Source organism: Sinocyclocheilus anshuiensis, unplaced genomic scaffold, assembly GCF_001515605.1.
Source record: "Sinocyclocheilus anshuiensis isolate Anshui unplaced genomic scaffold, SAMN03320099.WGS_v1.1 scaffold369, whole genome shotgun sequence".
NCBI lineage: Eukaryota > Metazoa > Chordata > Actinopteri > Cypriniformes > Cyprinidae > Sinocyclocheilus > Sinocyclocheilus anshuiensis.
Window position 1 is genome coordinate 2,176,968 of NW_015540935.1, and position 13,222 is coordinate 2,190,189.

Below are 13,222 nucleotides of genomic sequence, written 5' to 3' on the forward strand. Positions count from 1 at the left end.
AATCAAAATGATTTAAAAAAATAAAAATAGACATTTGATGAGTTTCTGTTTTTATAACAAATGCCTATGTAGGAGTTAGCCTATCACACAAACACGAGTCCTGTTTTTCCAAATATCTGCACGATCGCAAATGTACAATAAACAAGAAGTTACTGAGTAACTTTCAGACACAAAATTCCATTTTGCTCCGCCAAAAAGAAAATAGCAGCAGAACAGCAGAACCGCTGCGTCTCCGAGCAACATGGTGTTTGGTTCCTCATGTTACACGGAGCAGTAAATGATTCAGACTAGCCTATAAGTATAGTCGTTTGCGAAGTTAAATGAATTAGCATTTTAAACAAATCAGTTGATTTAAGTATTTAACTCACTCATTAAAACAGTCACTTGCTGCCACCTACTGGCATTGTAGTTTCATATTTAAAAAAGTAGCTTTTTAATCATTTTTTTCAATCATTTAATATTTCTATATTAAAATGTTATATTTAAACAACATAATTTATGCAGAATCTATCTATGGATTTTGTTGATAGAGATTTTTTTTACGTGGGCTGGGCTCTGGGTCGGGAGTGGCGATTAACTCCTGGGAACTGGCGAGGAACAGAGATCCATTTCTCGCCAGTGTCCACTCCACAAAGGCGGTGAAGTCCGCTCGAGGGCCATCTTCGGACGACGGCGCTCTGCACTCGGGGTTGAGGCTGGCGTCATAGAACGCGCAGAGCGCATCGTCTGGATAGGTGGTGAGATGGGCCACAGCCTGAAACAGTCTGGTATGACCCTCGAGCGAATTTTCCTCCTGCTCAAGCAGGAGGAGGATGAATTCGGGGCGAAGGAGGGGATCCATAGGGGCACACAACTGAAACATAAACACTGAGTAAAAAGAGAAACAAAACGGAGGTAACTGCATCGGTCGGGCCTTCTGTCACAATCCACTCGGGGAGCAAGGAACGTGGTGGGCTCGGGCATGCGCTCCGCGCATTGGGGAGATCGTGGGCTGGGCTCTGGGTCGGGAGTGGCGATTAACTCCTGGGAACTGGCGAGGAACAGAGATCCATTTCTCGCCAGTGTCCACTCCACAAAGGCGGTGAAGTCCGCTCGAGGGCCATCTTCGGACGACGGCGCTCTGCACTCGGGGTTGAGGCTGGCGTCATAGAACGCGCAGAGCGCATCGTCTGGATAGGTGGTGAGATGGGCCACAGCCTGAAACAGTCTGGTATGAACCTCGAGCGAATTTTCCTCCTGCTCCAGGAGGAGGAGGATGAATTCGGGGCGAAGGAGGGGATCCATAGGGGCACACAACTGAAACATAAACACTGAGAGAAAAAACACGGGAAACAAACGGAGGGGAAAACACAAAAAAAATAATAATGATATTAAAAAGATGACAACATTAAAAGCAGAATGCCATAAATTTACAGTTTTCACATTAGATCCATGTATATGAGAAGTTGAGTGTTGATAGTGATTCAATTTGATTGTTAATAGCCAACATGTCTTTTTATTTGGATAGAATTTATTAATTTGATAAATTTTAATAATCTGATATAAGATGACTGGCACAATTCACTCGGGGAGCAAACGAGGAGACGCTAGAGTTAACACGAATAAGTCTTTAATAATCCACAGTAGAGACAGGAAACAAGGGAGACATCCAACAAGTAGACCCGACAAACTCTAACTGAATGGACTAGGGCTTTTAAACTCAGGATAATAAGGGAGGAACGATACACACCTGGGATCAAATTAACAATCAACATGAGGAATAAACTATAGGGGCACACAACTGAAACATAAACACTGAGAGAAAAAACACGGAAAACAAACGGAGGGGAAAACACGGAGGTAACTGTTTTGGTCGGGTCTTCTGTCACAATTCACTCGGGGAGCAAACGAGGAACGAGGAGACACTGGAGTTAAGACGAATAAGTCTTTAATAATCCACAGTAGAGACAGGAAACAAGGGAAACATCCAACAAGTAGACCCGACAAACACTAACTGAATGGATTAGGGCTTTTAAACTCAGGATAATAAGGGAGGAATGAGACACACCTGGGATCAAATTAACAATCAACATGAGGAAGAAACTGGGTCACAGGGGCAAAAACACACACATAATAGTCCATAATCCTGACAAGGACACATATAGACTATGACAATCATTTTTTTTATAATACTAATACATCTAAATAAAAGTGACCCCTTTTATATGTGAAATGCTTACATGAGTCCAAAGCACAACACATACATTTAGTTGCCAAATAAAGGGCAAAAGACAACTCATTAAGCATATTAAACTTTTTAAGGATCTTTTTCTTTCTTTCTTTCTTTCTTTCTCTTTCTTTCTTTCTTTCTTTGTAAAGTTTAATCGTTTAATCGTAGTGCAATATGCCATTCAAACTGTTGACATCAGTCTGATATCAGGGATTTTGTTCAAAATAAACTCTAAGCCCCTCGTTTCTAAATGATTGTTCTGAGAGGTCTGCAGAGCAGCAGGTGCTACGCACAGATAGAAACAGGGCAATATTTGACATAAATTTTATATGTGAAATGCTTACATGAGCCCAAAGCACAACACATACATTTAGTTGCCAAATAAAGGGCAAAAGACAACTCATTAAGCATATTGAACTTTTTAAGGATCTTTTTCTTTCTTTCTTTCTTTCTCTTTCTTTCTTTCTTTCTTTCTTTGTAAAGTTTAATCGTTTAATCGTAGTGCAATATGCCATTCAAACTGTTGACATCAGTCTGATATCAGGGATTTTGTTCAAAATAAACTCTAAGCCTCTCGTTTCTAAAGTTATGATTGTTCTGAGAGGTCTGCAGAGCAGCAGGTGCTACGCACAGATAGAAACAGGGCAATATTTGACATAAACCTTCACTGTACTCATTTATCATCAGTCGTCTGTGTGACATTAGAAAGTTCTAGAAGTTCAGAAATGTTGTGTTCTGAAAATTAAAATATGTTTTCATAGTACGTAAGACTTTTTTATCTTTAAGATATCAATTAAAATTCACTTTATCATCATTTGGCCAAGGAGAAATATCAAGCGCATGCAAAATTAAAGGTGCAGTTACATTAATCAATGCTCTGTGAAATTTGCGTAGAGAAATATATAAAAAAAACTGCTTGTTTTGAAAGTGACTTGTGTGAGCGGTGTTTTGTGCATCACTACACTAGTGTTACTATTGTGTCTTTAAGACATTGTAATGTATAAAAACAAAGAGTTTGAGCCAATAACTAAGTTCTAAAGGAGCCAACACAATTACTTCATATCATTAACTAATATGAGACTCAGAAATAATAAACAATTGTTTATTCAGATTCAGATAAACCTACTACAGTATATTACCAGCAAATTATTTGAGCGTTGTAGTAAAGTCAAGTAGTGAAACCAGTCGGGAACCAATCTGCTTTCATACGTGTCATAAACTGACAAGAAGCTAAGGACAGATGTTTATCTCAGCATACGAGTAATTAACATGTAAATAACTTGCCTGATAACTTGTAGTTTAAACACTAGAGCATGATTCTAGCAAAAGCAAAGGTCATTGGATCGATTCCCAGATAATGCATTCATGAAAATCTTCAATTCGATGTAAGTTGCTTTGGATAAAAGTATTTGCCAAATGTAAATGTACTAGAAGCCAGCCTAACCTACATGTTTTTTCTGTCTCTCTTCATGCTCTTCAGAAGGGACATCTATTCGTATCCTTACTACCCGTAAGTCATTTCCTCATCAGGTTCCATTCTTTTTCCCATCAGCCTCTGTTGTTTAGTGTGGATTTGTTGGAGATTAGCCAAACTCTAAATTGCTGTCTTACATTCTCTGTTACTTTCCTGTCTATATCTCCACTCTTTTTAATATAGTGTTGTTATATAGTAATGCATGTGGCTTGAGGAGATGTGTGTTAATTGCTTTTCTACATTTTTTTCCCCTTCAAATAAATGGATAAAATAAAAAATCCCCTAGACTTACACTGGAGGAGCGACCACTGTCACATCTAGAAATCGAGATGATCATGAATTTTGACCAGTTAGCAACCACCCCAGCAAAAGCATGGGAACATGCTACGATCACCATATAGCACTGACCTGGCTAGGTCCCACCTACATTTTCTTTACATTTAAAGCTGTAGTTCCTATTACTGGTGATGGTGTATATTGAAGAATCCTCTTCTCTTATTAACCCTCTCCACCCGTGTTTATGTATTTTCTCTTTTCGTCTCATTTACAGTCCTTGTAGTCTCTCTTCATTTGTTGTCTTTCATACTCTGCAGCAGGAAGAAGGTGAACATTAATAAAGCGGTGATGACGTATCGTCAGGAGAAGACGCGTAAGCTGGGGTCACTGGACTGCAGTACGACAGAGCACAGTACACTGCAACAGGACGATCGCACGGCGCACACCTTCATGGACTCACATAACAGCACTGCTAGAAGTGAGTACACAAACACACACTGCGGAAAGAGTTGCTCCTTACTCAGACAAACATAAGTATTTAGTACCTGGTTATGGTAAACTGATATTCTGAATGAATGAATGAATTATATATTTTAATCAGGCCTGTTTTTGATAATTCAAGTAATTCAGTATTTGACGATTGGAAGAGATCCACAAGATCCACACAAATGCCAGACCCCCTGTTACCCAGACCAGTAATGGATCCTCCAAGTCCAGATCCTAAAATCCAAATGTTCACTGTAAGCTGGTTGTGCAGCGTTCTGTCAAAGTTCCTCTGACACCCTCCACCTCCCCCAGTTCCACCTGTCTAGGTCTTCTATGGGATTTATCTATGCCTATTTCTACTACATAAATGATCATATTGTAAATATTCCAGTGCCATTAACCACATCTAGTTGACACTTCAGCCTAGTAGGTGACGATATTGCACCTATACAATGGAAAAAATAAGAAGATGATGAAGTGTCTATGTCCCACAAAATAAAGTTGAAAAGTTGATGAAAAAGAGACACTTTAGCCATACTTGAAAAAAAAAGCTTGCTCAACAGTGTTTTTTTTGAATGTCAGACACCCCAGTCTGTAGGAAGTGCCAGTAAGTTATTTTTATTTTTTTTATAGTTTTGAATAGTTATGGTTACCAACTCTCTCTCTCTCTGCATCCTTAAACTGGTTTTGACACTCATTTTGAGTGTGATTCATTTACCAAAAAAAGAGAAAACACAAAATTAACAACATAAAAGATGAATTTGAAAATTTGACTTTATTATTATTATTATTATTACTATTTTCTCTAGATTGCAATAACAATACTATTACGATGTAATTATTTTAATTATGATAATTGTGTAATGAAAACCTGCTATCATTACAGCCCATAATTGAAACATTAATTTCCAATTCTAGACATATTAGCCCCTTTCGCACCAGAGGAACCTTTTCATAGTTCCTGGAACTATTGGCGGAAGTACCCGGATGAACGGCCCGGAGGAACCTAAAGTTCGCGGGGAACTACCCGACCGGCTAGTACATGTAACTTAGTTCCCAGAACTATGTGGTGCGAAAAGGGCTATTGTACGGTGGCTAATAGGGATGTAACGATGCAGCCCGAGCCTGTCGAAAATAAATAAAAATATGTGGTGATTCAAGTCGGTTGAGATGTTAAATGAATCGTGACACAATTGAGGGTGGGGGTTATATGATTGTGTCTCTGATGGCAACTGACTATCTTCAGAAAAGTTTAATTGGTATTTTATTTTCATCTTGTCTCTGAATAATGCATATTACAGCAGTGTTTATAAGCGCAGCTGCTTTGTTTACAGCGGTAACCAAGGAAACACTGTATTGCTGCTGCTCCATAAGCGGCTACTGCTGTCATATGCTGCGTCCCAATTCGCCTACTTATACTATGCCCTAAAAGTATGTACTCTTTTTGTGAAGAAAAAGTACATACTTTTGAATATGTAGAAGAATAGTAGGCAAGCTTTGGGACATACTACTTTGTCATAGTTGCTTCTTTAACGGACGCTCTGTTGCTTAGTTACGCGCATTCTGTCACTCACTTGACTTTTATAAAGAATATCTCTTTGGATTTGAGACTTTAGTCTTTGCAACTTTACAGATCTTCTTTATGCACCAAGAGCTTGTAACACTCCAAAGAGAAAGGAAAAATTTAAATTGCATCATATGACCCCTTTAATTTGATTTTCTACCATATTAGAGAGATATTAAGAGGTACGTTGATCTGCTAGTCTATAATGCCGAGAACTCTGCTCATGTGTTTGCATAATGATGCATTTAAAAGTTAATGACCAAACATATCATTATAAAAGTTCACAGTGTTGCTGCAGATGAAATATAACATGGATAACATTAAATTTATATTTTTTCATCAGGTTAGACATTAATTATTTATCACTCAAATCCGTTTATCTACCTGTCCGTTGGTCACGTATATCCGCCATGTTTGTAGTTTTTAACACTTTTTAACACTTTTAATGCATGTTTGTAGTTCTTCGAATAATTGAATCCTCGTCCACTGCGCAATGTGTTGTGGGCAATATTAGCTGTTAGAGTGTGCATCGATCTGCACTTCAAATTCTAATCGGAAGTAGTAGACCATCCGGGAATCTTTGGCATACTTTTTTAAACATACTATGATTTGGGACATACTAATTCTATTTTCGAATACTGTTTAGGACGGATAGTATGCAAATTGGGACACAGCAAGAGAGTGAATCTGCGTCTCATTCAGAGCTTCTGCTGTTTCGGTTTCCTGCAGATTTGTTTTATGTAGTATAGTTTCACAAAGCTAAAGTCAGAATATTCTGTTTTTGCTTTAAATTTTGAAATTATACAATCTAATAATAATAAAAAAAAACAAAAAAACTGTTCATGCTGCATTTATGCAGCAACTTTGTTTGGATCGTGATTAAAATCCTGTGGTTGCCTCTAATTTTGAATGGAAAGGGCACAAGGCAGGCAAAGCCTTAGTCTGTTTATATGAATATATTTATTTTATTTGTATTATTTATTTATTTGATTCTGGATTTGTTTTAACATTTCAGTTTAGTTTTGTTATGTGACATATTTCAATTTCACAAAGAAATGTGCAGAATTTTGTCTGAAAAATAATAAAAAGACGCCTTTTCAGTTCTCATTTTGTTAAAAAAATAGTGAGAAAATCATATTGTGAAATCAGTATCGTGAATCGTATCACATCATGAATTGAGTTAATCGTTACATCTCTAGTGGCTAAGCATTGCACACACACACACACACACACACACACACACACACACACACATACTCTCTCTCTCTCTCCAATATATAATGCATGTATTAGAAAACAGGTGAACAAGTAAACAGTGTTGTTGGGATGTTTACAGTCACAATACACCATTAATGCTGTTTATCTCCATTAGTCTTTGTTTGCATTTGCTCTCCACATATTAAAGATGCTCCCACTGCTCTCTGAGTCTTGAGTCAGTTTCCTTATCGTCCCCTGGAACAGAAGAGTGTTGTTGAGTGCCAGTAAATGAGAGCGCTGTCTGCCTCTGCCTGTCTCCAGATATCTGTGCTTATATCATGTACTTGGCTGTGTAGCATTGGTTTGAACTATTCTATTCTATTCTGTTTTTTTTTTTCAATTATGTAATTTTGCTGTGTGATTTTTTTTTTACCCCAAATTTAGCTGTTAAACACAATTATTTTTAAAACAAGTTGGAATAATGCGAACAGATGGCTCCAACAAAAGCAAAAGATGGCTCTTAACAACCTCTGAGCTCACAGTAGATTCATCTTTAATGGTTTACAAGTTATCGTTAAGACTCAGTTTCCCTATGGAAATGAACTGCCCAAAGTAATCAGACTGAATCTCAAACAACTTTAGACTAGAGGTCTATGCAGGATGCATTTTTTTAGTCCTTCTCCAGCAAGATCCTGTCTCGCTCATGCACAAATATGTGTCATATTTTGTCCCACTCCCATCCGTGACTTTCACGTTTGTTGTTCAACAGACAAATAACATGAATAACATAAAATATAATTAAGTCATTTTTATTTAATCTTGAAATATTTATATTTTGCAGGAGCCCCTGATTAATTTTTCTCCCACTTTCTGCACATACATCACTATTAGCAATTACCCACTCTCAGCAATTAAAAGCTTGACTCTGCTGGGTCGGGTCCCACAGATCCCATGGGATTGCAGACCTCTATTTCAAACCTTTTTGCAAACACTTTGACTGATTAGTTCAGAAGTGATTAATTTGCAAATCATGCATTGCATGTTATAGTTCTGATTTTAAACCGCTAATAGAAATTGATTTCTGAAGATGGTTACACTTTATTTCAATAGTCCATTGTAGGCATTCTACTAATTATGAGTAACTTTGTAATAACATGTGAACTAACTCCCATTAGAATATTAGTAGACTGTCAGGTTATGGTTAGGGTTAGTAAAATAAGTTGACGTACTTGCAAAGTTACTTATACACTATCAGAAAAAAGGTACAAAAGCTGTCACTGGGACATTTGTAGTTGCAAATCCAGTTGGAAAGGTACTTATAGTTAGCAGACTTTGTAAAGTAGACTATCAAATAAAGTGCAATATTATGAGGTAAAAATTATTATCTGATTGGTATATGGTTATCTCCATAACCAGACAAGGATTTATCAGTAATATTTTACTGGAACACAGCAGTACTTCTCTGGAGCTCGTGCCCCAGTTAAAAAATCTGCCAACACCACTACATGGAAGACAGATGGTTCAAATATGAATCTATGCAGGCTATCTTCATCAAACTGGACCAGCATATCTCGTCTGCTTCTTAGAACACCATTCTAACATCTCCAGCCCTGCAGTTTTACTTCAATTCACACTCGCACAACCACCTCCAATGAAGCGACTCCCGCTGCAATTTACACGTTACCTTTGAGCGCACTGTAGCTTCTTCCCTTTGCACCTGGGTCAGTTTGTGTTTATCTTTCTCTCTCTTCCTCTCGCTCCTCAGACGAGCAGCGCAGCACGGTGAATGAGTCCAGCAGCCTGCTGGGTGGTTCTCCCAGAAGACACTGCAGGAGGAAAAGTTCTCCGTACCACACAGGCCAGCTCCACCCGGCCGTGAGAGTGGCAGACCTGCTCCAACACATCAACCAGATGAAGACAGGAGAGGGCTACAGCTTCAAGCAGGAGTATGAGGTGAGAGCCCGCTGAGTTTACAGGGGGTTTGACAAGCAATTCTACAAGTATATGCCTGCTGGGTTAGATTTAAAAGACAAGGGCATGGAGTAATGTGAAACTGAAGGAGAATGAGTTTCTGAAACTTGAAGCAAAAGTGTTATTAGCAAACAGCACAGCTTTATTAGCTTAAACGATATCTAAAGAACCTACATTGGCTCCCAAAGGTATTTAGACACTTTAATAACCTTAAATTACACTTAAAATGAATTGGTGAAAAATCCAATCAAGTGTCATCTGATCAAACTTCTGCTGTTTTCATTTTAGACACTATTGTATGACTATTGTTTGAAATCTAACAAACCTCTCTTACGCAGTTTTTCTTTTATATATAATGTCACTTTTGTAATTTGACCACTGTATATTATTCACATGCATGACACACACTAACATTCACGTTTGGGGTCTGTAAGATGTATTTATTTATTTATTTTTATTTATTGCATTCAATTATGCATGAAATTGATCAAAAGTGAAATTAAAAACATTTATAATGTTATAAAAAAAAAGATGCTACAGTAAATCCTCTAAAAGTAATGGTTTTCCACAAAAATATTAAACCTCAAAAACGGTTTTCAACATGAATAACAATCAGAATTGTTTTTAAGCAGCAAATTAGCATATTAGAATTATTTCTGAAGACTGGATTAATGATGCTGAAAATTCAGTTTTGATCACAGCAATAAAGTATATTTTAAGTATACTCAGTTTGCATATATTGAATTCAGTATATATATATTAGTGCTGTCAAACGATTAATCGCGATTAATCACATCCGAAATAAAAGTTTCTGTTTACATAATATATGTGTGTACTGTGTATATTTATTATGTATATATAAATACACACACATACAGTATATATTTAGAAAATATTTACATGTATATACATTTATATATTTTTATTATTATATTTTATATTATATAAACATATATTTAATATAAAAACATAACATATTTTTCTTAAATATATACATGCATGTGTGTGTATTTATATATACATAATACCTATGCACAGTATACACACATATATTATGTAAACAAAAACATTTATTTTGGATGCGATTAATCATTTGACAGCACTAATATATATATATATATACTGTATATGTATGTATGTATGTATGTATACGTACATGTATGTATGTATTTATATATGTGTGGGTGTTTGTTCCAGATCGTGACTAATCATATGTGAGTGAAGTGCTGCCAAACCTTTTTCTATGAAAGTTCTTTCATATCAGCCCTTCACAAAAGACATTTCTCATTCAAAATATTCCACTTATGTATTAATAATACCTCCAGTTCTTCTTTGCACTCACCACAATTTCTCAATATAATAGATATATTCTTTTTGAGTCATTAATCTGAGCCCGCAGGGCACATGAACCCCTCCTCCAGAATCCATGCTTCAGACTTTTTCTCTTCAATCTGACACTGGAAAAGGACTGTGGCTGTGAAACTCTAGGACCTCAATTTCTGTATGGTTGCTCTAGCCGTCTCGTGTTTCTGCTAAAAACCTCTTCATTGTTTCTGCTGAACACGTTGTTGACATGGTACAGGCTGATAGTAACGTGGTCAAATATAGGCCATGTTCACACATTTTACAAGACCGTAGCTTGTCACTCTTAGATGTTTTAAGTCTGTGACTAGTCTGCAACAAAATACCCATGCTGTTCTAGTATGCACACCTGTAAGACACCGCGACTAGTTGACACAAGTATCTTTTGGACACTGACAGCTCATTTCAGCATCCATGTTTTGATCCATGTTATTTTATTGTTTACAGCCACAAGAATCCAGAGCTTTGCTATTGTTATCACCATGTCGACTATCATGAGTTCAGGAGTGACTCGTGTATTCCATACACATGTAGAAACATTTCCACATTTTAAAATATATGTAATTCCTGAACTTTGCAGAGTGTGTGTGTGCACCAGCAGTTCCTTGTTAAAAATAAGTGCACTTAAGTGTACTTAGTATATTTAAATATATTTAAAAAGAAAAAAAAAGTACTTGCAAATTAATTAAATTAAAAAGTACTTGCAAATTATTATTGTAATAAAAGGCATCTTAAGTGTACTTAAAGTGAGCACACTTTTATGATAGTGTTTCTTAACACACTTAAGTAGACTTTTAAAAAGTGCAATTTGTAATAATGTAATAATTAAAAGTTTTACTTCAAAGTACTTTTTACATTATTATGTTTAATAGTATTTTGTCAAAGAAGTACATTTATTTTGATGTGATTAACATACAAAAGCACATAAATTATGTGCTTTTCCATTTATAGATTATTCATCAATGGCAAAACATGTCCTCACATTTATTTTATTGTTTCAGTGTCTGCAATGCTGCTCCCAAAACTGCTTCTCAAACTTCTAAACAGTGGAATTAAAATTAAAAATAACTGACAAAGCTCAGAACTACATGTCATTAATAGGCAGTTCACTTTTACAGTTAACATGGATCCCACCGGAGTTCACACGAACTGTACCCTAGACGACCTTTTTAGCACACCTGAGTTTGGAAAATCCATCAGCCTCAAAATGATGTTTCAAATCAGAACAATCTTGCTCAGGATTTATTTATTTTTAATTGTTTCTGGGTAACTTTGGAGTTCAAGGAATCACTGTCTGCAAGAGACATGTTTTGAGGTGGAGACAGAAATATTGATTATGTGATTTGGTTGAGGAAGAATGAAAGAATGGTAGTCTTTGATGAGAATGTCTCGCTGTGTAGCAGCTAAGCCTGGGGTGATCTTCAGTGACAAGAGGACTGATGGACAGAGGAGAGAGAGAGAGGAAGAGAGAAGAGATGGTAATTGAAAGGGAGGTTGAACTACAGAAATCAGAAAAATACAAAAACTATGTCCTAACCACACAAAGTATCCAGCATCAAGTGCTTTTTCTGTCCTCACTGAAAGCAAATGCCGAGTGAAGTGGCAATCACAGCCAATCAGAACTCATTTAATATCCCGTTCAGCTGTGGCCCAAATGCTGGCCATACAGACATTCAGAATACAGAAACCCAGTGTGAAATGGGATTTTGGACCAAGGTGATTTGTAATACTAAGAGAAAGCTAGCATTTCCATTCACCACAATGGCACTTTAAAAGAACTATTGTTTCCCTCAGAAACAACCCTCTGCCACCTTCTACAAATTCTTTTAGTGGCCTTGAGGTCAAAGAACAGGATGTGTTCAAGCATTTAAGTAAACTGAACCGTTAAAAGACAGTAAGCCATGACCAGCATCTCCAGCCACAGAAGTCCATCCAAAAGTCCATCCATTTGGATTACACAGTTTTAACAGCTAATAAAATGTTATACATATTTTCCAGTCATACATAAATTACATGGTTTATTGTTATTTACATCTATTTTTTATTTATTTAAATAATCATATTTTCAAAATGAGGAAAATATTTAAAGATTCTTAGAAACATTCAAATTGCTTAGAAAAAGCATGAATCCGTGTTTTTTTTTTTTTTTTTTGTGGGGGTGTAGTTAAATTGACTGGTTGGACACGGTTAAAATATGGCTAACTATGGAACAAGCATTATTCAATTATTTAAAATGAAGGAAATTGGAATAAAATGTAGTGATGTTAAATATATAAACTTGCTTTTTGTGCATTTGGTGAATGTATATATATATATATATATATATACAGTATGTGTGTGTGTGTGACCCTGGACCGCAAAACCAGTCATAAAGGTCAATTTTCTGAAATTGAGATTTATACATCTGAATAAATAAGCTTTCCATTGATGTATGGTTTGTTATGATCGGACAATATTTGGCCGAGATACAACTATTTGAAAATCTGGAATCTGAGGGTGCAAAAAAATCTAAATACTGAGAATATCACCTTTAAAGTTGTCCAAATGAAATTCTTAGCAATGCGTATTACTAATCAAAAATTAAGTTTTAATGTATTTACAGTAGGAAATTTACAAAATATCTTCATGGAACATGATCTTTACTTAATATTCTAATGATTTTTGGCATAAAAGAAAAATCGAT

General features: G+C 36.2%; 1 protein-coding gene across 1 annotated transcript in view; it reads left to right on the top strand.

Annotated features, from left to right (window-relative positions):
* Positions 1-13,222, top strand: part of LOC107689562 (receptor-type tyrosine-protein phosphatase U-like) — a 286,005-nt gene that overhangs the window by 231,580 nt on the left and 41,203 nt on the right. Inside the window, exons 13-15 of the mRNA XM_016487583.1 lie at positions 3,690-3,719; positions 4,277-4,437; positions 8,972-9,159. Of these exons, the coding sequence (XP_016343069.1) occupies positions 3,690-3,719; positions 4,277-4,437; positions 8,972-9,159 (379 nt within the window). The remainder of the gene's footprint in view (positions 1-3,689; positions 3,720-4,276; positions 4,438-8,971; positions 9,160-13,222) is intronic.